The following is a 27728-nucleotide window of genomic DNA, read 5'->3' on the forward strand; positions in this document are numbered from 1 at the left end:
ACAGACAAGGCCGCCAAATAGCCTTTGACTGTGGTGACATGAAGGCCTGCAGAGACCAGTGACAGAAGGAACTCCATCACTGTAGTGGTGGGGCAAGAGATTGGTCTCGCATTCCCTGCACCATGCCTCAAATCGTCTTCATCTGTACACGTACAAAGATCTTGTGGATGGTCTGCGTGCAGCCAGCAACACCTCAAGTACTTCCTCAGAGAGGCCCCAGTCATATTTCATCCTCTAAAGAGCCAAGCATGTAGGTTGAGGGATTCTGGGGGTCAGATGGAGTATCCAACCTTCTGACTGGGTTAGGAGATCCGGACGGCGAGGCAACCAATGAGGTGGACAGATCCAAGAGGTCCGAGTACCATGTGCTCCTTGCCCAATCCTGGGCGATCAAGGACAGATCATGGTCGCTCGAAACCTCTTCAATCCCAGGAGAACACATGGAATGACGGGAATCGGCGAGAACGCGTAAAGGAGCCGGAATATCCAATCCACCAGAAGCGCATCCCCCAGTGCACCGTTCGCTGGGAATTCTCGAGCAAAACTGTTTGCATTACCTGTTGGAAACCATTGCAAACAGATCCACAGCGGGGGTACCACAGAGAGCGTAGACCTCCTCTAGGACTTCCCGGCACACTTCCCACTCGTGTGAGACTGTGCTCTGCCTGCTCAGAGCATCTGCCCAGTTGTTCTCTGTGCCCGGCAGATTAACTGCATAGACACAGATCCTGCTCTCCAGCAACCAGAACCAAAGCATCATCGCCACTGTGCAGAGGGGGCAGAAGTGCAAACCACCTTGCTTGTAGTGCATTGCCACTGTGCTGTCAGTCAGAACGTGGACATGATTCCCCTGCAGAGACAGGGCAAATGCTTTCAGGGCTAGCCTGATAGCTCGCAAATCCAGCCTGTTGATGTGCCAACTGGCTTCCGTCGTTGACCAGAGGCCACTCACCTGCAAATCCTTCCAGTGAGTGTCCCAACCCTTCAATGATGCATCCATGACCACTCGGGTCTGAGGCCAAGGAGGCCGGAAGGGTTCCGCCCCTCTCCACTCCCCCCCACACTCTGGCACTAGAAAAATGCAGGAGGCCATGAGGCCTAGGAGGCGGAGCAAGGTAGCAGCTGGTAGAGTGGCATGGTTCCGGAACAAGTCGACCATCTGTGTCAAGCCGACTACCCTCTCTTCGGGAGGGAAAGCCTTCCCCACCTGAGTGTCTTGGACTGCTCCGATGAACTGGAGCCGCTGGACTGGTGTCATGTGGGACTTCTTTAAGTTTAGGGAGAAGCCCAGCTTGTGCAACACCAAGCAGGTGTCCTCTAAATGGGACAAGACCTGCACTACAGACTTCCCTTGCATCAGCCTGTCATCCAGATAAGGAACTATGTGGACCATGGATCTCATGAGGTGAGCTGCAACTACCTCCATGAGCTTGGTGATGACCCTTGAGGCGGCCATTAGACCAAAGGGAAGCGCCTTGAACTGATGGTGCATATCTCCTATGGTGAACCCTACAAACATTTTGTGCGGTTGATGGTTTGGCACATGGAAATAAGCGTCCTGTAGGTCTATTTACACCAGCCAGTCAGGTAGTTCGAGACCGTGGAGAATGTCTCTCAACATCAACATCCTGAATTTGCCTTTCCTCAAGAACTTGTTCAAGGCCCTGCGGTCCAGAACGGGACTGACACCTCCTCCCTTCTTGGGTATCTGGGAATACCAACCCGATTCTCTCTGCTCTGTCAACCGTCCTCCAACCGGTCCGCTGTGATAGGGGAAGTCAAAGTGGATTCGTAGGCGAAAAAGGAAGTTACTTACCTGTAACTGTTGTTCTCCAGCATGGGTCTGGCATGGATTCACATGCTCATGAATATTCCCCGTCGTCAGGCCGGGAATCCTCAGTAAAGAAAAAAATCAGTATCAGTTTCGTTTCTGATCTGCCTTTCTTAGTAGTAACCAATCACTGGTCTCTGGGTCATACTGCCCCCAGCCAATGACTGCCCTCTCCCTAAGCCCTGCCTCTAGCAGCCATCCTCAGATTTGGTAGCACGTAAAGTGGCAGTATGACCAAGTGAAGAGCCGCAGAGGGGTAGAGGTGGGAGGGTTCGCATGTGAATCCATGCCAGACCCATGCTGGGGAACAACAGTTACAGGTAAGTAACTTGTTCCTTATCCAGCATGGGGTCTGGCATGGATTCACATGCTCATGAATATAAGAATACATAACAGTACACATGCACAACCACGGGAGGTGGCAAAGGCTCAATATTGAGCATTACATCAAAACTCAACATTAAGCATTTCTTACCTCCTCACCAGGCTCACCTTAAGCGAACAGGTTGCGCAGCACTGCTTGGCCGACCCTGGACTCCTCCCTGGAATCCCGGTCGACGCAGTAGAATCTCGTGAAGGTGTGCATCAACCTCCACGTAGCAGCCCTGCAGATGTCCAGCAGGGGCACACCAGACAAGAACGCCGTAGTAGCAGCGACCGCTCTGGTCGAATGGGCTATCGGACGGCCGGGCAACGGTCGGTTTGCCAGCCGATGACAGTGCATGATGCAGCCGGAGAGCCATCTGGAAATGGAAGCCTTCGAGAGAGTCTTCCCTTGGTTCACAGGTCCAAAGTTCACAAACAGCTGTGATGTCCTCCGAAAACTCTTCATTCGGTCCACGTAGAACTTCAGCGCTCTAGCTACATCCAGCAAGTGCAAAGTCTTCTCGGCCGGCGACGGGAAAAAGACTGGTAAACCCAAGGGCTCATTGAGATGGAAGTCCGGCGGCACCTTGGGCATGAAGGAGGTGTGCATTCTCAGCACTACCCTCGTATCGTGAAAGGTCAGGTATGGAGGCTTGCAGGATAGTGCCTGGATCTCTCCCACGCGTCGTGCAGAGGTGATGGCCAACAGGAACGCTGTTTTCCACGACAGAAACTTCAACGGGGCCGAACGCAATGGCTCGAATGGCAGACCCATGAGCCTGGTCAGCCCCACGTTGAGCTCCCACGCCAGGGCTAGCGCCTTCACCGCGGGAATGATCGAAACAGTCCCTGCATGAATTCCTTAACCAGGCGACGAGACCACAGGGATGACTGCCCGGTAGTATTGGTGCACCGGGAAATCGCTGCCAGGTGCATCTTGATTGAAGCATGAGATAGTCAAGTTTTGGCTAGCGACAGAAGGTACGGCAATACTTGAGGGGCCATAATCTGCAGAGGGTTAATCTTCTGTGCACGGCACCAGATAGAGAACCTCTTCCACTTATGTCCGTAGCACTTGAGAGTTGAGGACGCCCTGGCCTTCGCAAGAACCTCTCTGCAGTCGGCCGGGATATCGTATCCTCCAAACTCTAATGCTGCAGGAGCCAGGCCTGCAAGTTCAGCAACTCCGGGTCGTGATGAAGTATGGCGCCTCCTTCTCTGGAGAGAAGATCTGCGTCCGTCGACAGCTTGACAGGTGGGGACGCTGACAAGTCCAGAAGGTCCGGGAACCAGATCTGTCTCAGCCACGCCGGTGCGACTAGGATCATCCTGCACCGGGACCTCTTGAGCTGGTTGACGAGTCGGAGCAGCAACGGCAATGGAGGGAATACATATAGGAACAGGCCGTCCCAGGGGAACGAGAAAGCATCACCCATGCTCCTCGGCTGGGGAAACCTGCTGGCGAACCTCTGGCACTTGGAGTTCGTCGCCGTCGCGAACAGGTCGATCTGCGGTTTTACCCATCGTCGATAGAGTCGATCCACTTGATCCTGACATAGTTTCCACTCGTTGCACAAGCGCAGCTCCCTGCTGAGTGAGTCGGCGATGGTGTTCTTCATCTATGCCAGATAAAAGGGCACCAGAAACATCCCTTGGGCGACGGCCCAATGCCACAGATGCTGGGCTTCCTTGGAGAGGGCTGGGGATCTGGTTCCTCCCTGCTTCCTGTGTTGTCGGTGAAGATTCTCACCACCTTGCCCTTGAGGGACGGGAGAAAGGACCTGAGGGCCCAGAACACTGCACGGAGCTCCAGGATGTTGATGTGAAGCGTCTTCTCCTCTAGGAGCCAAAGGCCTCTCGCGTGAAGTTCTCCAGTGTGCGCTCCCCATCCTTCCAGGGAGGCATCCGTCGTCAACGTTATCTGGTGGGATGGGGTCTGAAAGTCTGTGCCCGCCGTCATATGAGCGCGGGTGCCCCACCATCGGATCGCTCGTCAGAAGGTCTCGTTGAGTGGGATCCTGTCCTCGCTTGATCCAGCAGGAGTCAAGGAACTCTTGCAGAGGGCGCATACGAAGCCTGCACAGGCGCACGAGATATATGCAGGAGGACATCATCCCGAGGAGGGACTTGATGGACCTCATCCATGGCCAGCAGACGCTGCACCTTGCCCAGGATGGCCTTCGTCCTTTCCTCCAACGGGAAGGCCAGACGCGCCACCGTGTCGAGCTTGGCTCCCAGAAACAGTGCGACGGGACCAGGTGGGATTTGGGAAAGTTGATGGAGAATCCCAGGTCCGTGAGCAGCTGGACGGTCTTCGCTGTGTGGTCTACGGCGAGCTACCTTGTCCTTGCTCGGATGAGCCAGTCGTCCAGGTAGGGGTAGACGTGGATCCCGTGGATCCCCTGCAGGCGCAGCTGCCACCGGTGCGAGGCACTTGGTGAACACCCTGGGTGCCGACTTCAATCCGAACGCGAGTGCCTTGAACTGGTAGTGCCGTCCTTGGACCACGAACCTGAGGAACTTTCGGTGTCCTTTCAGAATGGGGATGTGGAAGTACGCATCCTGCAAATCCAACGACGACAGGACATCACCCTCCTCCAGCTGTCCCAGCACGTGCTGGAGGGTGACCATCCGGAACTTGTGCCTTGAAGTCCTCGCAGGTCCAGGATGGGGCGCCATCCTCCTGTCTTCTTTTTCACGAGGAAGTACCTTGAGTATACTCCGGAGCCCCGGAGCCTCTTCGGGACGAGCTCAATGGCCCCTTTTTTGAGCTTCGCCCTTACCTCCAATAGCAGTTGAGGGATGTGATTTTCCTTACTGGCCACGGGTGGAATGCGGGGGCACTTTAGAATTGAGGGCGTGCCCCTGGGCCAGGGCGTCCAGCAACCAACAGTCGGTGGAGATGGACTCCCACACGCTGACGAACTTCGCAAGCCGGCCTCCCACCGGGGTACTTCGGTGGGGGCCCGACACCGCTGTCGGTTCACTCTTGCTTGGAGGACACCTTGGACTCCCTGGCGACGACAGCAGGGCCCACCCAACTTGCCTCATTCTCTATAGGCTTCCTGTGAGGAGGAGCGGGCCGCTTGGCGGTACGTAGAGGAGCCACCACCGAATCCCTTTGAGGCAACCTGCTTGCCTGCCTCCGGTACTCCGAAAGGATGGCCGTCGTTGCCGGAGAACGCCTAGGGCCTTAGCTGTCACTGTGTCCGCCTTGATGGCTTGGAGGGACTCATCCACCGTTTTCCCAAATAGGTTGTTCCCGTCGAACGGCATGTCCAACACCTTGGCTTGTACGTCCTGGCGGAAATCCCTCGCCTTGAGCCACCCTCGTCGTCTAAGGCAAACGCTGTTGCCTAGCTGGCGGAAAATCGGTGTCGGCAATGTCTGTTGCCACCGTAATGGCGTGGTCCGACGCCACTTCTCCTTCCTGCAAGATATCCAGGGCCTCGGCCCTCTTGTCTTCCGCTAGGAAGTCCAACAGGGGGGGGCGATCTTGTACCATAACTCCCTGTCGTAGTGGGCCACGATCGCAAGGGCGCTGGCCGCCTTAAAATCGTTGTTGCCGCCAACAAGATAATTTGTCGTCCCACTGCGTCCAGCTTCTATCCTTCGCCGTCAGGCGGCGAAGTTGACGTTGAGGCCGATGCCCCCCCCCCCCCGCTTTCTTCTTGGCCGCCGCTGAGATGACCGAGACTTAGGTCGGCTGTGCCCTAAGGCACAAAGGGGCCGCGTCTGGGACCCGGTACTTTTTCTCGTACCAATCCCTCTTGGAAGGCGTCGTAGACGGGTTCTTGAGAAGTGTGAGACCCCTCGTCCCAGATGTCATCCAGCAGAGGCATGGCGAGGACTGCCTTCCACTTGGCCTTGCACCGTTGGTAAAGGAAACCTTCCTTCTTCTCTTCGGGGCAGAGCTGAAAAAGCTCGGCTGCCCTGGTGATCATTGCATGCAAAGATCCGATCTCGTCGGACGGAGAGGACCGGGCTGGCGCTGGGAGCTCCGTCCCGTTGTCACCGCCGTCGGTATCCGTCGTGGCCGTGTCCGTTCCTGTGTCATCCCCAGGGACGGGGGACGTGGGTAAAGGCTGAGCAGGCGGGGCTGGATGGATCAGTCTTCTCTTGTTCGGGGGGCTTCCAGCCGGCCCCGGCTCTGGCTCCTCCGTTGAGCCTGGTTCCGGATCCTCCGTCGGTGGTAAGGGCAATCTCGTCCTTATCTCCAAACATAAGGATTGTATTGCCAACAAAATGGCCGCCGAGTTATCCTGCGGCTACGGAAGCAACAGGCGGCTAGGACCCTCGCCGGTGCCGCCGTCACTCTCGTCACCCTCTTCGGGATCCCTCCCGTGGGGACAGGCCTCTTCGACGCCCTCGTCGAGGCCCTCTAAGACTTCTACCAGCTCCTCCTCGGATGCTGTGTCCATGTCCACAATGGCCACCGCCCCCCCTCTTTTTCCGCCGGGGTCTTTTCGATGGGTCTGAAAGAGGCTTCCCTCCGCGGAGGCAGGGAGACTCTAGACCCCAAGGTCGCCTCCACAGGCGGCGCCACGGCCGCCGCGACTTTCTCGATAGAGGCCTTGGCCGGGTGAATCAAGGCATTCACCGCCTTGGGCGTGCTTGAGGTCTTCACCTTGGGGGGGTGGGTCACCGCCTCGCTCCCCCTCGGCCGAATCCTTCAAGAACGACCGGGGCCTCTCCAGAAGCTTACCCTGGCAGCCGAAGAGCCCGACCGTTCGGTGCTCCCGGTGCCCGCGGACTCGCAGTGCTTTGCCTTCTGTTGGGCCCCCGTCGCCGGGGTGCCCTCACAGGACTTAAAAGACCGCTCGGACTTCTTCTTCTCCTCCTCCCCTGACGGACTCCTTCCTTCCAGTCAGTTGGAGAGACGAAGGTGTCGTTCACTGATGGTCCGTTCCGACATGTTCCTGCAAAACGCACAGTTCTTCTCCACGTGCGCTTTGTCCTCATGAAGGCAGTAGAGACATTTCGAGTGCTCGTCCTCGAACACATTCTATAGCTGGCATCCAGGGCAAACCCTGAACAGCTTTCCAGGCATCGAGCTTCCTTTCTCCTGGGCCGCAGAAACTTCTGGAATCCTCCAAGAAGCGTAACTCGACGAAATCTTCACCCTTGAGGGGCTTAGAAAAAAATCCAACCCGGATACCCGTTAGTCGGATGCAGAGACGGTGGAGCTTGAGGCTCTATTTGACCGAAAAATTCAAAATTCTCTTTGAAAAAGCGTGAAAGACGCAGCAAAAGCTTGAGAGCTAAACACGGGGACTCCCAACACTTGAGCGTGCGGTAAAAATCTGAAGATGGCTGCCAGAGGCGGGGCTTAGGGAGAGGGCAGTCATTGGCTGGGGGCAGTATGACCCAGAGACCAGCGATTGGTTACTACCGAGAAAGACAGATCAGAAACGGAACTGATACTGATTTTTTCTTTACCAAGGATTCCCTGCCTGACGACGGGGAATATTCATGAGCATGTGAATCCATGCCAGACCCTATGCTGGAGAAGTTGTGGGTACGCCAGTGGGGTGGGACCAGGGTGAATAGAGTGTGTGACGAATACGCATTCCTGGTTATGGGTGTCTAGTATCTGGTGTTTGACACAATGGCTGAGACAGCCGTCCCCGAAAATGGTATGAATGCAATGTGTAGTGCTGAATGGCAGAGTGCTTGTCCGAATCCACATTCTGTGTTGTGAGTGTCTGGATGGAGAAGAATAGCCTGAATGCACTGTGAGCCGATTGGCTGCCTGACTGCATGAATGCCCTTCTGAGTGATTGGTTGCCAGAGTGTGACCCAGCAGAGTGAATGGGAGATCAACAGTATATCTGGGGGCCTCTCACTGCTAGAAATCATTCAGAAACTGAAGTAGAAACTGATGCTTAACTTTGAAGCCCACTGGAAGAAGAACTGCTGCTGCTGTCCTTCGCTAATCTGCAAGCTGCTGTGCCTTGAAGGAACTGATCCAAGAGAGGACCTGGCTAGGAGACCTCTTCCCGAGCTATAAGGGACCATTGTGCACCAGCTGATTTTTGCCAAAGCTCCCTGGACGTCAGACACTCGAAAGGCTGCCGACTGGAGACGGTGACCACCAGGGAATCACAAAGAAGCGCCCGGTCATTGAAGTCCATCACCGTCAACGACTGGAGCCGCAGTGCTAACTTGCCTAAGAACATTGAAACAAGGACTCCCTTTGCTCATCATGGTCGACCACTTTTGTCCTGCCGCAGAACGTCAAGGGCGCCGATGACCGAGGAGAATACACCGGTGGGTTTCCCGCCACGTGAAGACCGCAGAGACGCTGATGACAACGCCCTTGCTGCGCCAAAGTTCTTCATTGACTCCGTGCGGCAACGAACACTCGTCGAGGTGCACCGCCCTTAGTCTGCAGGATGTTTTTGACTGATCGTCGGGGAGCACTGCAAGAACTGAAGCTGCTGACGCAACGACAGTGTTCACCCTTGTTCCTCATGGGATCTTGACGATCCGTGGTGCTTGCCTTAAAGGGAGCCGTTCAAGAAGGATCCGTCAATGACACGTCGAACTCTGCTATTCCAGGTACATTGGGGTTGTAGAACGATTTAGAAGGAAATTAGACTCTTGTAAACAATATGGACATCTTTATTTACAGGTAGCCCAGGTGGGGGGATCCTCATACAGAACTGTGCCTGGTGGTAGAGGCTCAGTATTCTGCCAATTGTTCTAACCAACTGCTTATCCCCGTGTCTATTGTTGGTTCTCTGTTACTTGATTTGTGTGACATGTAAACTAAGTATAGTTGATGCACTTTAATGAAATCCAATAGTAGAACTGTGCATGTATTTGCCATTGTAGACTGAGCACAAAGTGAGTTATTGTGATTATGTATATAACCTTGAACCTTAATTATATAAAGACTGTTTTAACTAATACAGTGTGTGGACATTCCTTTGTGGGTGCTTGTGGACTACACTGTACTTAAGAACCAGCCTGCATCACCTCCTGAGAGCTAGGCCTGGATTGCTCGCCCACGTTTTACCAAATAGAGAATCTTGGCTGGGGTCCTCTGTGCCTCTCCTTTGCAATATAGAGAGCAGGAGTACAGACACCCCCCTCCGGTCTTTACAGAAAGAACAATATCTACTTCTGTGCAAGTCCCGAGGAAGACAAGCTACCATACGCATTTGTGGGCCTTTAAATAGCAGACCGTTGATACTATGGTTAAGAAATGTTTTGTTAAAGACATGGGGAGATATATGCGAGTTGGTAAAATCCTCCAAAACACCTATAGTTGGCTATTACTTGTATGGTGTTAATTGTGACACCAAGTTGGCTCTAGTACAACCTAAGAGCGAATAGACCTATGGTGTTTTATGGACTTCAATTTTACACATGCACTTTTTTACACAAAGGCGTTTATCCTATATTGACAAAAGCATTTGATGATTTATTATGATGTGTACTAATTTTAACAGAAAATGATGTATGTTGTAAATGTTCATATTTGTAATACGTTTGTCAGATTTTTAAGAAAATGAATATTAAAGAATTTGATAGCAAATCATGTGGATATACGATTAGCGTAAACTGGCCTTTTTCGCTCTCATTTTTCCGAAATGGTCTGCACGCCTTGACTTTAGAATAATATAGACTTAGTGGAGGTTCCATGAGGCATCCCTTTTGTTCCTAGTTTTAAGAGTGGTCCAGCTGGATTCTGTCTTGCTACAGCGTTGCAGACCCGGTGTTCCTAAGCCTGAGTCGTGGTGACAAGAGGAGGGTGTCTGGAGGCCTCCTACGGCGGTACTTGGGAGATCGGCAGCCAGGGCTCTTTTCAGTTCAGCAGCACTTTGAGGTTTCAGGGCTTGGCAAACAGCACCGTCGTGGATCTCGGATACTGCTTGGCCATCCTTCACTCTTTGGGTCCTTCACTCTGGTGAGTGGACTGGGGGTCTGGTCGTCCTGCTTCTAGAGGGTCCTTCAGAGACTCCGGGAGCTTCCAACCGGATTCGTTACCTCATCGGACGTTTCACTTGACTGTGGATTACTCGACCCCTGGCATTGGTTCTTGCAGCAAGGAAGTACAGCCAGTTGGGGAAGATGGTGGAGTTTGTCTTGGGATTAGTTGGTCCCACTAACCCAAAAGGGAGAAGCTGTTCTGTCTGGAGATTCTCTAAGTGAAAAAGGAGTTTCACCACAGCAGCAGGGCTTCAGACAATTCAAAGGTCCAGGAGGATGCATGCAGCAAGCTTCGTTCACAGTTTCTCTGTCAGGCGTTTCTCCCAGTGATCGACTCTGCGTCTAGTCCCAAAGCTCTCGCCTTTCAAGCAGGTTTCTCCCATTCATGCACAGCCTAGGACAGCCAGCCAATCAGGACTGGTTGCATTCAGGCATTCCTAGAGACAAAGGACAGGGGAGTTCTCACATCCTGCCCTGCCAGACACACTGGAGCCAGGGGTGGGCTTCAGGGCTGAAGCCCGCCAAAGGCAAGACAAACAAAGGACTCAAATCTGTCTCAACGCACAGAATAAAACGCAAGAAAGACCGCTCAAACCGAGAATGGCGGAAAAATAAGATAGGGGCCATTTTGACAAAATGGTCACCCATGGGTGCTGTACTGCAGCTGAGTATTCAGCCTGCGGTAGAAAAGCACAATGGTAGGAAAATTAAACCACTGCCAGCAGTCATTTAAAGTAGTGAGGGTAACATAAAAATGTTACACGAGAATGTAGGGTAAGGGGCTAGTAGGTAACCCACCCAGCACTCACAATATGACGGTGTGTGCTAGACATACAAAGAGAAAAGTAAGTAAAGTCAATGTCACTTTACTATTCTTGGGAACTGTAGTTCACCCACGAAAAGGTATTTAAACCTTATGAGGCATCTAAAGGATTTCACTGTGACACTGCACTGAATGTGCTGTACATCACCATAGAAAATGTAGATGCCTACAGAGTTTGTCAAACTCCAAAAACAGTGGAAACAATCCAAATCAGGTCAAAACACATTCGTGAGAAAAAGGTCTCACTCACTCCAGGGTAAACATTTAAAAGTCTTAAGTCCAGCAAAAGAACTGGGGGGTCTCGAAGGTTGAAGGGAATTAACACATAAATGAGAATTCTCCCTAACAGCATGTGCAATTAAAATGGGCTGAGTACAATACAATCCTAAATGGTCTTTACATGCAGGATGAGGTCAGCATTACTTCCAATCTGTGGCTAGACAAGTCATGCAAGGATAGATATTTACCTTGACAATACTACTAACACCTTTGAAATCGAACTCTTTCAGAAGAATGGACTACATCAATTATGGAGAACAATTGCAAGTAATTTCCCAAATGTATATGGTCAAATCTGAAATCCGTAACATTACATAAAAACCTTAAATAATGTCACTATTCCAATCAGATGCCTAAACAGATGTGCTCAAAACATCCACACCCCAATCTATCGGCACTAGTGAAACAAAAACACATGGTAAACGTATAAAGATCTTACCTGTGCTGTTATCATCATCTTGGTCTATAAAGACATGATCCAGAATAAAACTAAGAAGTTCAGACTGGAGTGAAGAATCAGGAGCATACACCAGTGGTTCTAGCATGTCCCGCCCTCCTGCCATTATCTGATGGCTAAAGATCATTAGTACATCACAGAGAATAGTAAATGCCTGCAAGACAATAAAATCGAACTGTAAAAAGAAATGTACCCTTTGTAAAATTTCACATCAAAGGAGAAGAAAACAATGGAACAGCATACTAGAGTTGTGAAGTTTAATGAAGCAACAGGTAATTTATTGTACTGCCAGAAAGGGGGAGGGGGGTCAAAACACTGAGAAACAAATTACTGACATAAACCCTCATTTTAGAAATATCCCCAAGTGCCAACTGGAACTAAACAATCTTTACATGGCCACCAGGTCGACCCTGAGTTACTTGTGAACAAACAGGGTCTGGTCTTCCCATACAAATTTAAAGCACACTTGTAATTTCATTGTGAATTATTTCAAAGAAGGGAGGCACTAGCCAAATTGGCCGCAAAAAGAAAGAAGGAAAGGAACCCTGTCTCAGCCCTGGGTATTCAAATCAATTGACAAAGATGTGCCATATTAAATGAATGGCACAGACCAAGGACCCATGTTGAGATAAAAAACAGTTGACTTAGTAGCCGTAATTTATTAACTGTGTTTGTGAAACACTTCTAAACAAACATGGTTTTTGCAATCATTAATAAAGCATATCAGCAGAAAAAATACACAGATAATGTAGCGTGCACTCTCAAAATATTAACACAAAAATACATACGCATCTTGTAATTGTAATAAAATCAACACCCCACACAACTACAGCCTAATGTAGTCAGGAATGTGTTCTGGATGTAGAGGTGACCAGTATATGGTCGTAGTGGGTGTGTAAGGACCAATCCAAGGTCAACTTCGAAACAAAATTTGCAGATGGTGTAGAATGGACTGCAGGGCTGATACTGTTAGGCAGAATTGCATGCAGTACCCTCTGGGACCACCACATACAATTAGAACTACAGGTGTAAGCAAAAACCAACCTTTGTTACAAGTTTGTACAACACAGTTTGAGGTAGCGAGCTGAGCTACCAGGTTTATCTCAAGAGGGAATGTGAGCAGTACAAGGATGTTACACAGAGGTCTTACAATCACAGAGGTTCAAGTAGACACTTGCACTCAAGGTTTATTGGTAAAACATGTATTAATTTATTACACAATCATTTAGAAAGCATTCACTAGAAGGGGGCAAGTTAATATACATAAATACATTTCAATACCAAACCAATAAGTTTGAGCAAATTAGGCTCCTCTGAAATAGGGGCAAAATGGAATTCCAGTTACTTTAAATGGGAGTCAAAAGGCACAAGTTAATAGAATATATCACAAATACTTTCTTAGGCAGTGCAAATAGTTTCAGTTCACTAGGACTATTCAGTTCAATAGGCCTAGGCCAAAGTAATGCGTTACTCCTAACCAGCTCCGAGAATGATATCCAGGTGGATAGGAAAGAGCAGTTCTCCTAGTAAACGGTAAAGTCGTTGCCAATGTTCTCAGAAGTAGTTTGTACGAAAAAGAATCCTGTTGGGTCACAAGCAAATTAGGCCTGTAAGTTGGGAAAGTTTCACAAACTATCGTCGCGAGAGGCAAGTTCTCTCAATCGGCTTGGCACAGTACCTTAGTATGAAGAAAAAGATGCAGCTGAAGATGTTTGTTCCTGGCAGTTCCTGCAGATCTCGCTGTTCCTGAGCCTCAGTCGTGGGGACAAGAGGGCAGATGTCGGGGGACTCCTGCAATGGACGGGGCAAACAAGATGGCAAAATGGAAGATCTTTGGTTCGAGTCGCTGTCTTCAAGCAAATAAGCTGGTGTCCTTCCCCTGGTTACTCCTAACCAGCTCCGAGAATGATATCCAGGTGGCTTACGAGTTGATTGGTCCCACCAACTCAAAGGAAGAAGTCGTCCTTGAAGGGGCTTCTCTGTCGAGATGAGCTTGGCGATTCGGGCCTACAGCAGGGCAAAGCACCGGTCCAGGAGTTGCAGCAGCCGTCCTCTTCCAGATCGTCTTCGGTTCTTACGTTCCAATGGTCGATACTGCTTGCCAGTCCAAGAGACTCGCCTTTTAAAATGTTTTCTCCCATTCATTACAGCCTAGCTTCCACTCACCCAGCAGGGTGGCTGTCCTTGCTGGACAGTCATCCAGCCAATCACGCCAGAATACATTTGGGTCTCTTAGGAGACTAAGCACAGGGGGGTTTCGGGCACCTCCCTCGCTTCCTGCCCACCCCAGACGCCAGAGGCGGCCTTCAGTCCTGGAGACCGCCAAAGGCACAGAAACAAAGGGGCCAAACCTAGTTTGGCGCGCAGAGAAACTCCAAAAGGAAATGGCGAAAAAAGAAGACCGGGACTGGTGTTTAAGGCACCATCTTGAAAAACATGGCTCCGGTGATTTTTCGCTACCGGTGTTCGCGGTCGGGAAAAATCATGGTAGTTGGTTGTAAAACCACTGCACAGCCATTTCGATAGGAAAGGGTAGCATTTAAGAGCTACACGAGTTTCTAGACACAGGGGATACTAGGTAACCCCTCCAGCACTCATTAGGAAGATTATGTGTGCTGGGACTAGGAATTTGAAAAGACTAGTAAAGTCAATGTAACCTTACATTCTCTGGGAAAGAGTAGTTTATGCCAGAGATGGTATTTAAACCTTTGGGAAGTCTAAAACGACATTGCTGTGTCACTGCACTGAGGGTGTTGTGTAACACATGAAAAGATGCCTAAGGAGTTACCTTAAAACTCCATAATCAAAAAACACAAGAGTAAAACACACATCAAAATACATGAAAAAGTGGGGAAAAAAGGCTCACTCTTTCCAGGTAAAAATAACAAGTCCTCAAAATCCAGCTAAGTTGCTGGGGGGTCTCTAAGGTGACGGGAATTAGCACGTTTGTGAGAATTCTCCCCAGCAGATGCTGGTCCAAGGACGTTTTGGCAGGCAGCGAAGGCTGCCTTCATCTGGGCCCAAGGATATGACTCTGAACGAGGGTCTTCTGCGAGGTGTCAAGCTTGCGGGAAAGGCCATCATGGGCATATGAATTGCCCTGGCGGGGCTCCCGCTGTCTATGAAGGGGACCCGGGAAAACCTGAGTCAAACACAAGCATTCAAACTGTCAATGTGTGAATATTTCAGCCTATAGGTCTGTGGCGAATGGAAAGAAGAACCGGACTCAAGGGCACTGGGTAGCTCAGGGGAGCACAAAGCTGCTGGATGGCTGGTCAACCAAAGGGTCTGCTCTCACGATGAACCAGGAGCTCTCAGGCGGAGTGGTTGAAACGCAGACTGTGGGAGAGGAGGGAGGAGAGAAAGGTACCGGTAGGCGGTACCCCATGGAGACTACGGAGAGGATCCAGAGGTCTGAAAGATTCTGGCACCAAAATTGCATGTGAAAGGAAAGCCTGCCTCCCCCCACTGGAGACACATGGACCCGAAGGGGCATGTCATGCCTTCTTTCCCTCTAAGGCTGTTGTGGAGGAGGGGGGGTTGGAAAAAATGCATGCCCGCCCCCCTTTGTTTCCTCCGATGCTGACTGAGAACAGTCAGGTTGTCTGGACCCCTGTTCTTGGAAGCCTCGGAACCTGACAAAACGCCCGCCCCGTCAGAGAGTTGCTGCAACTGGGTGTAGACCTTGGGCATGGCCTTCTTAAGAATAAAGACTTAGCGGTTTGCGAGCTGTTCTTTTTATCTAATTCCTCATCTGTGGTGGAGTGGAAGAGGTCACTACCCTTGAAGGGAAGGTCCAATATGCGTTCCTGGACATCGGGATTAAACTTCTTAGCCCGGAGCCAGGTCATCCTTCTCATGTTTATGGCAATGCAGATGGCGCGGGCAGAGGTATCGATATGGGCCACTGTGACTCCATTATGTCCTGTGCTACCAGCTTGGATTCTCCTAGTCCTGCCTTGATGCGCTCTGTCCCGGAGGAAGTCAGCAATTTCCCGCCAAAGCCTTTGGTTAGTGGCAGCCAGCATGGCATCTGCGTTGGCCAGAAGCAGGTGCAAGGAGGCGTTGGAGTACAGCTTTTCCCCCATACGCCTGCAAGATCTTCTCCTCCTTGCCTAGCAGGGTCGAGGACGAGGTGGTCGAGCCGTGGAATAGAGGACGCCGCAGCAATCACGGAAGAGTGCGGTTGAGGATGCGCCGAAAGCAAGAGTGTGCCCCCCTCCATCTGCCTGTATTTGGCGTCTAGGCATCAATTGTCAGGTTGGGCAGAGGGCAGCTTGAGCCACCCCTTCTTGGCCAGGGCAGTTTTCTTCTGCAACTGGGAGACCACAGGAGTGCTCCAAATGATGTAGTTGATACGTCCTTGTTGATCAAAGTAGCCTGCGCGAGATGGACCTTTTTAACAAAAAATAAATAAATCCAATCGCACTTCCCTTGTGTGGTGACCGATTTACCCCTGGATCATGGCATTCCTTCATGAGATCCTTCTTACAGCACAGATCTCAATTTCATTGTTTGGGAGCATGGTCATGTTCTTAAGCACCTTCACAGGGGGCCCAAGCACATAAGTAATGGGACACAGTTTCTTGTGTTCAGAAGTCTGCTGCACGTGCTGGCATGAGTACCTTTTTATTATGGTACCGTCATGACGTTGACTCTTAAAAGGTGACTCCACCACATTCTTCCTTTTTTAGAAAAACAAATAGAACAGGAGATAACTGGGTTAACAGACAGGACCATAACAGCAGGTGCAATCTAGTTGTTACCCGGACACTGTCACCCATCCAACACATAGGGCCTCATTACGAGTTGGGCGGTATACTCGCAGTAAATCCACCAGAATACAGCCCAACTGAATTACCGTTACCGCCACTTGGTCTGGTGGAATTACTGCCGGAATACAAGTGGCGGTGGTGTAAATCCCAATGTATTAGTCCATAGGACTCTGGCTTTTTTTTGGTGTAATTACCGTAGCAGTAATTCTGCTGCGGTAATTCCACTGAATATTTAATTTTTTTCAGCAGCGAATCGGAGGATTTACCTCCAGCGTTATGCTGGAGATAAATCCTCCACTCCAGGGCCATACTCTTAGCATGGCAGAACAGGAATATTGGCAGTAATTCCTTTACCGACAATTTTCCCGCTCTGCCATACTTCTAATGAGACCCATTGTCTTTTAGGTATGCAGGGCGTCATCGTAACTCCCACACTGGGTACCTTTGTGGCATCTTGTCTACCACAAGCACTACCCATGACCTCTGCACGACTCAAGACCAGCTCCTCAACAGTTTCCGTGTCATCATTCAGATCTTCATCTCTGTTGCTCCTTTCATCGTCTGGTGGCACACCTGCCAGTGAGTTCCATAGGGTTCTCTTCCCCCCACAGAAAATGTATTGAAAAATGACGTGTTCCTTGTCACAGTGGTGTTCCCACTAGATGCTGTCACCATTGACCCATTCACATCAACCACATGCAGAGGGCTGGGTTCATAAGTCAAAGCCAACTTTCACATGGCATTCCTTCACTTCACCAATATAGCATCACCAATTGCTAGCCGGTACTCAGGTAGTCTCCTTCGTACGTTCTCTCATCTGCTCTGGATCGCTCCTGGTCAGCTTTGTCATCAATCACTCCTGGGCTTCAATCACCACTCTCAGGTGTCAGGCTGCAGGGACACCTCTGAATTAGAGCTTCAGCAGGTGGCACTCCCATCAAGCAATGTAGCGTGGCATAGTTTTCCATGAGGAATTTGGTGCAAAGCACATTTAAGGCACAAATCTTGTCCTTGCCCCCAAGTCGGTCTGTGTGCCCTCCTCTGCCCCCCCCCCCTTGCCCACAGAGTCAGTCTGTGTGCCCCCTGCTGCCCCCAAGTTTGTTTGTGTTGCCCTCCGCTGCCCCGAGTAGGTCTGTGTGACCCCCACTGCCCCCTCCAAGTCCCCTCCCACCCCTGCCCCCTGAGAGTGTTCTTTGCCCCCCCTGGGGATCTTTCCCCCCCCACTCACCACATGCTTGCCTTTAGCGCCCTGCCCCACCCCCCTTACTCTCCTCCCCCTACCTTCCATTCCTTTCCCTCCTGTCAAATTCCGGCACTACCCCAATTGTCAGACATAGTAATCGTAGCCGCCTGTCTTTGTAGCTGCCTGCCCTTCCCTCCTTCCTTCCTTCCTTCCTTCCTTGCCCATCTTGTCCTGTGATAGCTCGGCACTGCCTCAATTGCCACCAGGCATAATAATAGTAGCTGCCTGCCTTTTGCAGCCACCCTGCCCTGCCCCCCTGCAACTCTGCAATTATATCTTAGCACTTATCATTCATTTGTCCCTTGACCTCTGATAACGGCTCGTCTGTCCCCTCCCCTTCGCTCCTCGTCTTCCCCCTCCTACTTCCTGGCCAGCACTACCTTGAACAGTCGTTCCTTTAAGATAGTCATTTGTTTTGTTCCTCTCCTCATCCCTTTCTCTCCTCTCCCCCACACCTCCCCTCCTCTTGTCATTCATGCACTGCAACAATTGTAGTCGGGCATAGTAATGTTACTGGTAGTATCGTCTCCTTTCTTTCTCTCCCTTCCTCTCCTCTCCCTTATTGTTCCATGTACTTGTACTATCTGATATGCTAGTTAGTTTTCACATTCTGATTTGCTTCAAGGACCTGTAAGAATGTAACTGTATTCTCCATTGTTCCCTCCCTCCTTGAAGCGCTTTGAAACATTGTTTATTTGTATAGTGCCTATACACAATCACTCAAAACTACTATCTGCATCGGGATCGCCGTTTTGGAAGGGGGTCTTAGGGTGAGGACTTCAGCCAAGACCCCCTCACCCCCTCCCCAGGCTGCTCTACCTCGGGCTGAGGAAGGCCCATACTCTGCCAAACCTGCAAGGCGTTCGTGGAAGGCCCTGGCTGAAGATGGCGTGTCAGGGACCTCATCCTAGTCAGTGTCCACCAGGGTGCCCAGAGCTGGTGGAGCAGTGCTGGGCGCCATGGGCTGCGGTGTGGAGAACGGAGCCGGTGGCTGCTGCGGAAGCTGTTGTGGAACCGCCTGTACTGTGGGAGGCAGGGCAGCCGGAATCTGAGGAGGTGGCTGGGGCAGCAGCGTCTGTGCTGGGGCCTGTGGCGCCAGAGCCACAGGAGGAATGACCATGGCTGCCGGTGGGGTGACCTGGGGGAGCATGTCCCTTATGGCAGCACAGAGGATGGACCCCATCAGGGGAGTTCGCATCAGCCCCAGGAACCTTTCGAAGAACCTGTCTTCGGAGGCTGTAGAGGTGGCAGGTGATATTGACGAGTGGCAGCTGGGGCCGGGACACACTGCCTGGGGTGCAGGGGAAACCTGCCCTGCACTGCTGATGGATGAACTGTACGCCAAGCACCTGGTTGATACAAGTTCCACCTTGTGACTCTTTCCTCCACCAGCTCCGCAAGATTGGGTATCGGACGAGCGGCCATCTTGTCTGGCGCAGCAGCTATTTTGTCAAGCTGGGTGCCACGTGGCGAAATCGTGGTGTCTGGCTCGCTGGAACTAGCCCCGTACAAGACGCTTTGTGTTGGAACAAAAGCCTATACCGCACTCCAGGCTGTGACCTGGAAGGCGTATTGCCCTCTCGGGCATGATGCCAGTACTAGGGTGTTGCCCCTCGGGAGTAACCCCTGTAAAAGAACGTTGCAGTCTCTCAGCACTGAACCCGGAAGGATCAGGAGACCCCTCGGCCGCAAGGCCGGTAGCAGGACTAGCCTCGGTACATGTGCTGGTGCTAGAACCCAACAGGTTCCTCCCGGTTATGCGCTTCCCTGGGAAGGAATCGCCTTTACAGGGTGCGATGGTGAATAGAGGCCTTTCCTTTGGCCTCAAGCGATGTTTGACGAAGTCCTTTAGGTCCTCCAGAGATGACTTCTGGACAAGCTCCCTCCACCTAGCTGGCCTGTTCTTCAGTGCCCTTGGAGTCAGTGTGTCACACGCAGAACAACCTTCCCAGCCAGGGCCAAGGCAGCGGAGGCAAATGGCATGGGGGTCGAATGAAGGGAAGAGCCCCTTGCAGGATGGACACCTGCTGAAGCCCGCTGAAGTCGACATGCGCCGGGGAGGCGACGCAGAACCAAGGACTGAGGAGTGGCGCTGGTGGGTGAAGTCAGGTGAGCGCATGCTCCCGCGACTGCGCCCTTGTGCGTCTCTAAATTTAAAGGGGAAGAAGATTTTTTTTTCTGGTGAAATATATTGATTATATGAAGTACAGATCTGCCAAAACAAGAGTCCTCATCGGACATGGAATCCAAGCAGTAATGCTTAGCGAACAGTGCAAAGAAGCCCAAGTAGCCGCTTGGTAAATTAATTATCCAGTACAAAGACTCCACACTGCAGAGCCGAGGTGGAAACCAACTTGCTGGTGGAGCGAAAGAGGGTCAGAGGGTTAATCTTCTGTGACCGGCACCAAGTCACGAAACGCTTACATTTGTGTCCGTAGCACTTCAGCATCGACACCGCCCTGGCCTTGGCGAGGACCTCACTGCAGTGCACCGGCAGCTCGTAACCACCGAACTCTGATGCTGCAGGAGCCAGGCCTCCAGGTTCAGCGATCCTGGTTTGTGGTGCAGGATTGCGCCGTGCTCCCTGGCGTGAAGATGTAACACTCACCTGATTCCCGTAGAGGCGCCGGTCTTGACTGGGCGTATACCGTATCTTCAAAGGTGATGTGTAACACACGGCTGGCTCTTTGGGCTGGACCTCTGTGCACTGTATGTCTGACTCGAAGGGTAAGATGTCTGCAGATAGAAAATATGGGATTAAGGAACTGGGTTATTGAATGTCTCTCTCTTCTTCCCTTTCTCTTCTCCTGTAGAACCCCAAAGGTTAACGCTCTCACCTTAGGTAAGTGAGCGCCGTGCTCTCCATCTGCCTCGGGGCAGGGTGCTGTAACCAGTTTCTTCACTGGATAAGGGGAGCAGGCCTCTTGACTTTAGAGGACTGCTGTCCGTCGTTTACTGCACGAACGGTAAGTTTCGAGTAATTCTAATGTCTTTAAAGTCTTTAGTAATGATGTTTCTTGTTTTGCAGGGTTCCGGCGATGGCGGATGACGGGCTGAAGTGAGTTGAAGATGGAGCCCGTGTGATGAATAGAAGCGCGTGGAAGCACGTAAGTAAGCGCGTGTTGCCTGCTTCACGATGCGCTCTAACTGTCTTTTTATTTTGCAGGTACAAGTTCGGAGCGGCTGCAGGGTGCCGGAATACCCACTGGGTTAGATGTGGAAAGGAGTAATGGCACGTGAGTATTAAAGTTCCCCAATGTCTTTAAACGCACCTTGTTTTGTCTTTCAGATGCGGGATGCAGCGCCGAAGGCCTCCGGAGCGCGCAAAGAGTTGGTAAGCTTTTGTCTTTCAGATGCCAGAATGCAGTGCGAGGCGTTGGTGACAGCCGATGGACCAGGTTAGTGAAGAGCTGTCACTGAAGACCGTAATGCTAACCTGTTCTTTCTTGTCTTTATAGGTGTTGCTGAAGACTGGATTCAGGATGGTAAGCCTTTTTCCTTAGGCCCAGGATCAGATGCAGAAGACACGATGAGCGTTCTGCTGCAGAGGATGCAGAATAACGCAAAGCAAGATTCATCCATCGGGTGTGGTTTAAATAGCCTCCAGTAGTGCTTAGGTGTCTCCTTCCACAGCCACGCCTAGTTAAGAAAAGAGTTCCTGCTTTCCAGAAGAGTTCCAGTGTTCTGAATCTAGGGAGTGGCTCCTGCCCCACCCAACAGGAAAAGTAGTTCCAAACAGAAGAGGATCAGAGGCTCAACTGGCAGGCAAGCAAGCAGCATGGTCTGCTGCAGGTAAGTCCACCCAAGCATTATGAGCCCGGCGCTTCCAGCGCTGGGACTGGGCATATTTATGAGCCTGGTGCCACTGGCGCCAGGACTGGGTCCACAAGGTCCCAATTTGGACTGGTTGGCACTCGGAACCTGGGTTATGGATCTGCTTCCAAGGGAGTTGGGAAAACCCTGACCTTTTGGAAGCAGAGATCATGACAGAAGATCCATGACCACTGGTAGCTCTACTGGAGGGGACACAGACATGCTGAGAAAGTCCGGGTAACAGATTTGCCTCGGCCACGCTGGCGCGATGAGGATCATCCTGCACTGGCATCGGCTGAGTAGACTGATGACTCGTAGTAGCAGCGGCAACTGAGGGAAGGCGTACAGGAACACGCCGTCCTATGGGAAGGAGAATGCGTCCCTCATGCTCCCTGGCTGGGTAAACCTGCTGGCGAAACTCCGGCACATGGTGTTCATCGCCATTGCAAACAGATCGATCTGGGGACTGCCCCACTTGAGGAAAAGGTTGTCCACTTGATCCTGCCGAAGCTCCCACTCGTGGCAAGAGTGCAGCTCCCTGCTGAGGGAGTCGGCGACAGTGTTTGATTCCCCCCCAGGTGGAAAGGTATGAGGAACATTTCTTGTGTGACGGCCCAGTGCCACAAGTCCTGCGCCTCTCTGGAGAGTGCTGGGGACCTGGTGCCCCCCTGCTTCCTCATGTAAAACATAATGGTGGTTTTGTCTGTGAAGACCCTCACCACCTTGCCCTTGAGGGACGGAAGGAACAATATGAGGGCCCAGTGTTAGGCTCACCTGGTATCCACGGCCCTCTCCTCACCTCAATATTGTAAAACGTGGATTCTCCGTCCTGCTCCTCGTGGCAGGGTAGCATAGATGTGGGGGGGTGAGCAGCGACCAAGTTACTTCACTGGTGCAAGCCCCCCTGTGGGAATCCAGGCCTCCGGCGACTCCGTAGGTTTGCTGTTTTACAGTCTTTATATGCAGTTCTTATGTTCCTCTTAGTTCGAATAATAATGTCTTGCTTCTTTCCTTTTAGGTATGGAAAGGTATTTTGGTGTTGTCATGCAGTTTGAAGATGAGCATGGGCTGGTAGGCGAAAGCGCGGTGTGTGCGATGCTGTCCGGTGAGTAATGCGCGATGCGCAGAGCTGTTTTGCCTTTCATATTGCTAACCTGCTTCTTTTCTCTCCTTGCAGGTTGTGATGTTCCTCGCCGAGCGCAGTAATGTTTCAGCAATGATACTGACCAGGAGATGACTAACCAGGTAAGAATTGTGTGGCTTTCTTAATTCGGGGGGAAACGTGAGTAAACGCTTACTAATGCGGTCTTTCTTTCTCCTCTTTCCAGGTTATGTATTCGAGGATGCATGCGGTGCCGGATGATGGAGTTCGTACCTTCAGGTGAGTGGAACTGAAGTCAGCGATGGATTGAAGACAGGATACTGTTCCAGGTAAATTTTTTAGTGTTCCTTCTCTCTCTGCAGGTCATTGGTTTCAGGTAAACTGGCATCAAAGAACTCGACACAGTGAGCGTTACGCTGCCCACAGCAGAATAACGCAAAGCGTGTTCTGCTGTTTGGGTGCGGTTTAAATGGTCTCAGGTAAAGTAGTCCAGGTAAAATAGTTCCAGGCCTGCCACACCCAAAAGACAAGACGCATTGCTCAGTTCCTTGTAACTGAGCTATGTGTGTGCCTCCACGTTGGCTGAACCCCCTCCCCACACCCCCGAGTTAAATAATCCCAAGTAAATAGTCCCATTCTAATGTTGGTCTTCATGGTGGTTATGAGCCAAAGGCGCCAGGACTGACTCCAAGAGAGTCTTGGATGAGGCTTTAAGGCCTTTGACCTGGCCCTAACTGGAAGGCCGACTTGCCAGTGAGGGCCAGGGGGAAAGGTCATCATGACACCCAGAACACTGCCTGCATCTCTTGGACATTGATGTGTAGATGCCTCTCCTTCCTCCAGTAGCCACAGGCCTCTGGCATGGAGATGTCCGGTGTGGGCTTCCCAGCCCTACAGGAAAGCGTCCATGGGGACCGTGTATGGGGGGCTCTGGAAATCCATGCCGTCGGCGATGTTGGAGCACACACCCACCACCTTATCGCTCAACGGTACTCCTTGTCGAGAGCAATCTTGTCTGCAAAGCTTCCAGACATCTGGATCCACCAAGCGTCTAGGAATTCCTGAAGGGGTCACATCCGCAACCTGCAGAGCTGGATCAGGTAAATGCATGACAACATCATGCCGAACAGCGACTTGATGGTCCACACCGTGACGGTCTTCAGTGCCAACAGTTGTTGCACTTTGCCCAACATGGCTGCTATCTTCTCCCGAGAGGGGCCCCCAGGCAGGAGACCGTGGTCAGCCTGGCCCCCATGGAACAGCGTGTTCTGCAATGGTATCAATCAGGACTTTGGATAGTTGACGGAGAACCCCAGATCCGTCAGTAGCCCAACGGTCCTCTCTGTGTGTTCGATGGCCATTTCCCTTGACTTGGCCCGGATGAGCCAGTCGTCAAGGTACAGGTAAAGATGTATCCCTTGTAGACGCAGATGGGCCGCCACTGGTGCCAGGCACTTCATAAATAACCTGGGCGCCTACTTCAATCTGAAGAGGATGGCCTTGAATTGATAGTGCATTCCTTGTACCATGAAGTGCAGGAACTTGCAATGCTTTTCGTGAATGGGGAGGTGGAAGTATGCATCCTCCAGATCCAGTGACTTCAAGAAGTCTCCTTCCTCCAGTTGGCCGAGTACGTACTGGAACGTGACAATCCTGAATTTCAGGGACTTGAGGAATTTGTTGAGACGCTGCAAGTCTAGAATGGGCCTCCAGCCCCCAGTATTCTTTACCAAAAAGTATCTGGAGTAGACTTCGGAGCCCCAGAGTCGCTTTGGAACCAGCTCCATCGCCCCTTTTCTTATCATGGGCCGTACTTCCTACAGTAGCGGAGTGATGTCCTGCTCCTGCCGGGCTACCAGAGGTATCCACGGACACTTCTACCGTAACTCTAAGGGGGGTGTGTGGGCGAGAGCGTCCAGCACCCATCGGTCAGTCGAGATCTTCTCCCACTCGCTGACGAAGTCCACCAGCCGGCCTCCCACAAGGGTGCATGAGTGGGGGCCCGACATCCTGGCCGGTTCAATCTGGCTTCGGGGCCTGCGTGCCGCATTGGGTGCGACGTCTGCAACCTCCACCGAAAGCCTTAGAACGGCCTATGTAGGCTTCCTGCGTCATGGATCGGGCAGGTTGATGGTATGAAGAGGACCCTCTGACGCAACACATTCGATGATCTGTCAGATTTAACACCAGGGGCACGAAAGGACGGGCGATGTTGAAGAGTGCCAGAGACACGGGCCGTCTCGGGGTCAGTCTTAATGGACTGCAAGGACTCTTCGACTGCCTTCTCAAAAAAGTTGTCTCCGTCGAATGGAATTTCCACAACCCTCGTCTGGACCTCCTGACAAAAGTTGGTGGCTTTCATCCAGCCCTGACGACAGAAGTTGACATTGTTCCCCATCTGCCACAATCCCTGTGTCCGCGATGTCCAGGGCCACCGTGATGGCACGGTGTGATGCCACCTCCCCCTACATGAGGATATAAAGTGCTTCTACCTACCTGTCGTTGGGTAGGACCTCAAGCAGTGGGGCCATCTTATACCACAGCTCCCTGTCATATCTGGCCAGGATTGCAAGGGTGTTTTTTTACTCGGCGACGGCAACAGTGACAACTGGGCCTTCTGGGGCAGGTTGGTAAACTTTTCCTGTGCCTTTGTCTTTTCTCGCAGCTTCGTCGAGTTAGCCGATTTCCTCTTCGAGGAATAGCTGGAGCAATGGCTGGAGATGGAGACAGACGGTGAGGATGGGCGCGCCCGGCCCGTAGAGTTAGCCGATTTCCTCTTCGAGGAACAGCTGGAGCAATGGCTGGAGATGGAGACAGATGGTGAGGATGGGCGCGCCCGGCCCGTAGACCATTATATTAAAAAAAGACAGTCACAAGGGGGCACGGATGGGGTGGTGTTCCTCAGACGGAAACTGACTCGCAGTGCTTGACCTTGGGCCCCCACGGATAGAGCGCCCTCAAAGGACTTAGAAGCCCGCTCTTGGGACCGGCCAGTTCTGGGTGAGGCATGACCCTGCTTTCCGCACGGGGTAGAGTCCTTGGCGCTGATCCACTCTGCCAGCCGGCTGTGACGATCCTTCACGGTTCGCTTGGAGAACTCAAGGCAGATTTCGTAATCCGCTTCCTTGTGATCCGGATGGAGACAGAGGCATTGAAGCCGTTTGTCCTCCTCAAACACGTTCCGCAGTCCGCAGCTGGAGCAGAGCTTAACAAGGGAGCATCTCCTGCGACATGGTCCGGAATGCGTAGTAGGCCCGATGTCCTTCTGGAATCTTCGAATGAAATTTCGACGATTCTGCCCTTGGGGGGCGTTCAAATTCACCAAACGGGCGCCCACTTGTCGGCCGATGTAGAGAAAGAGCACACAGGCTCTGTTTGACAAAAATCGAACTTTTTAACAAAAAAGCACAAACAAAGTAGATCAGCTCAAAGAGCAAAACACGAGGACTCCCAACACTTGAAAGTGCTGTAAAAATCTGAAGATGGCTGCCAGAAGAGTGGCTTAGGGACAGTGGAGTAACGTTGCTGAAAAGGTAGGGGTGGGGGGGTGGGAGGAGGACATGACATCTTAAGAAAAGTTGCCCCAGCTAAATGAATGGGGACAAAATGGTGTGCCATGAAAGTTGGGGGGGGGGACAAACACCCCTGTCCCCCCACTCCCCATAAAATTACACCCATGCTTAGGGAGAGGGCAGTCATTGGCTGGGGGCATAATGACCTAGAGCGCAGTGATTGGTTTAGAGGAGAACAACAATTTACTTACCAACTGTTACGTTCTTTCGATTGGATGTTCCGCCCACGTTTTCCTCATCTTAGATATATCCTTACCTTCAGCTTTGATGCTTCGGAATTTCTTTCTCTCTCTACCAGAGGGCGCCCCACTCAAGGCAGCAGCTTCGATGTCCTTCGGCGGCATCCGTCGAGCACCAATGCAATCCGCTGTATAAATGCCTTGAGCGTGACAGTTGGCTTCAGTTCTGCTTTTTTTGTGTATCAGAGCCCATGGATTGTAGTTAAAGGCGTGCCCCTTTTGACCCAAGCCTTAAAAGAATTTAGAGTGCAAAGCACAAACTGTACTGCACGGTAGGCTGGGAGGGTCGATGAGTAATACGTGGGAGGAACATCCAATTGAAAGAACGTTACAGTTGGTAAGTAACTTGTTCTTCGAATGGATTGTGTCCTCCCACGTATTACTCATCTTAGATAGACTCCCAAAGCAGTTTTTGGAGGTGGGAGTACAGACATTCTTTAGTCATGTACCGAATGAAGTACTGATTTAGCAAACAGACATCCTTGAGAGGTAGTTGAGTCCAGAGCATAATGTTTTATAAAAAGTATGCATGGATGACCATGTGGCTGCTGCACAAATATCTTGTACAGGGACACCCCTTTGAAGTGCAGTTGAAGTTGCCATGCCCCTAGTTGAATGAGCTCTCAACCCATCAGGGGGATCTTACCCAGCCAGCCTATAACACTCAGTTATGGCTAAGATTATGCATCTTAATAATGTTTGTTTGGTTACAGCTAGTCCTAATTTACGGCTAGTGGATCCTACAAACAGTTGGTCACACTAACGTATTTTTTGTCAATCTTGAAATATAAAAGCTAAGAGCCCTTCTAGGATCTAATCTATGTAATCGTTCCGCTTCCTTACTTGTGTGAGGAGGGTAGTAGAAAGTAGGTAGTAGAATTTTTTGTGACAGGTGAAAGTCTGAGGCGATCTTTGGCAAGAAAGGTTTGACCCTAAGGATAACTATCTTTATAAAAGATGCTGTGAGGAGGACCACTAGAAAGTGCCTGCAACTCACTTAGCCTGTGGGCTGATGTCAATGCCAGAAGTATTGTTTTCAGAGTAAGAAGCCTTAATGGACAAGAATGTAAAGGCTCAAAAGGAGCACATGTAAGGAACTTTAGTACCAAGTTTAAATCAGACACAGGAACCTGAAAAGGTATTGGTGGAAATACATTTAGACCTTTTAAAAATTGGGTTATTAAAAGGTATCTTAAAGTAAGATTCTTCCTCTGACGAGCGCTTGAAGATAGATAGCACTGCAAAGTATCCTTTTATCGTACTAACCTGGAGCCCTAGATAAGCCAAATG

At 51.2% G+C, this 27728-nt stretch overlaps 1 protein-coding gene across 6 annotated transcripts in view; it reads right to left on the reverse strand.

The window, feature by feature from the left end:
• STAG2 (STAG2 cohesin complex component) overlaps window positions 1–27728 on the reverse strand; it is a 2060662-nt gene that overhangs the window by 684908 nt on the left and 1348026 nt on the right. For all 6 annotated transcript variants that reach the window (XM_069612659.1, XM_069612661.1, XM_069612663.1 and 3 more), the window contains exon 26: window positions 11677–11848. In XM_069612659.1, the coding sequence (XP_069468760.1) occupies window positions 11677–11848 (172 nt within the window). The remainder of the gene's footprint in view (window positions 1–11676; window positions 11849–27728) is intronic.

The sequence above is a fragment of the Ambystoma mexicanum genome, chromosome 5p (assembly GCF_040938575.1).
Source record: "Ambystoma mexicanum isolate Mex_15411 chromosome 5p, UKY_AmexF1_1, whole genome shotgun sequence".
Classification (NCBI taxonomy): domain Eukaryota; kingdom Metazoa; phylum Chordata; class Amphibia; order Caudata; family Ambystomatidae; genus Ambystoma; species Ambystoma mexicanum.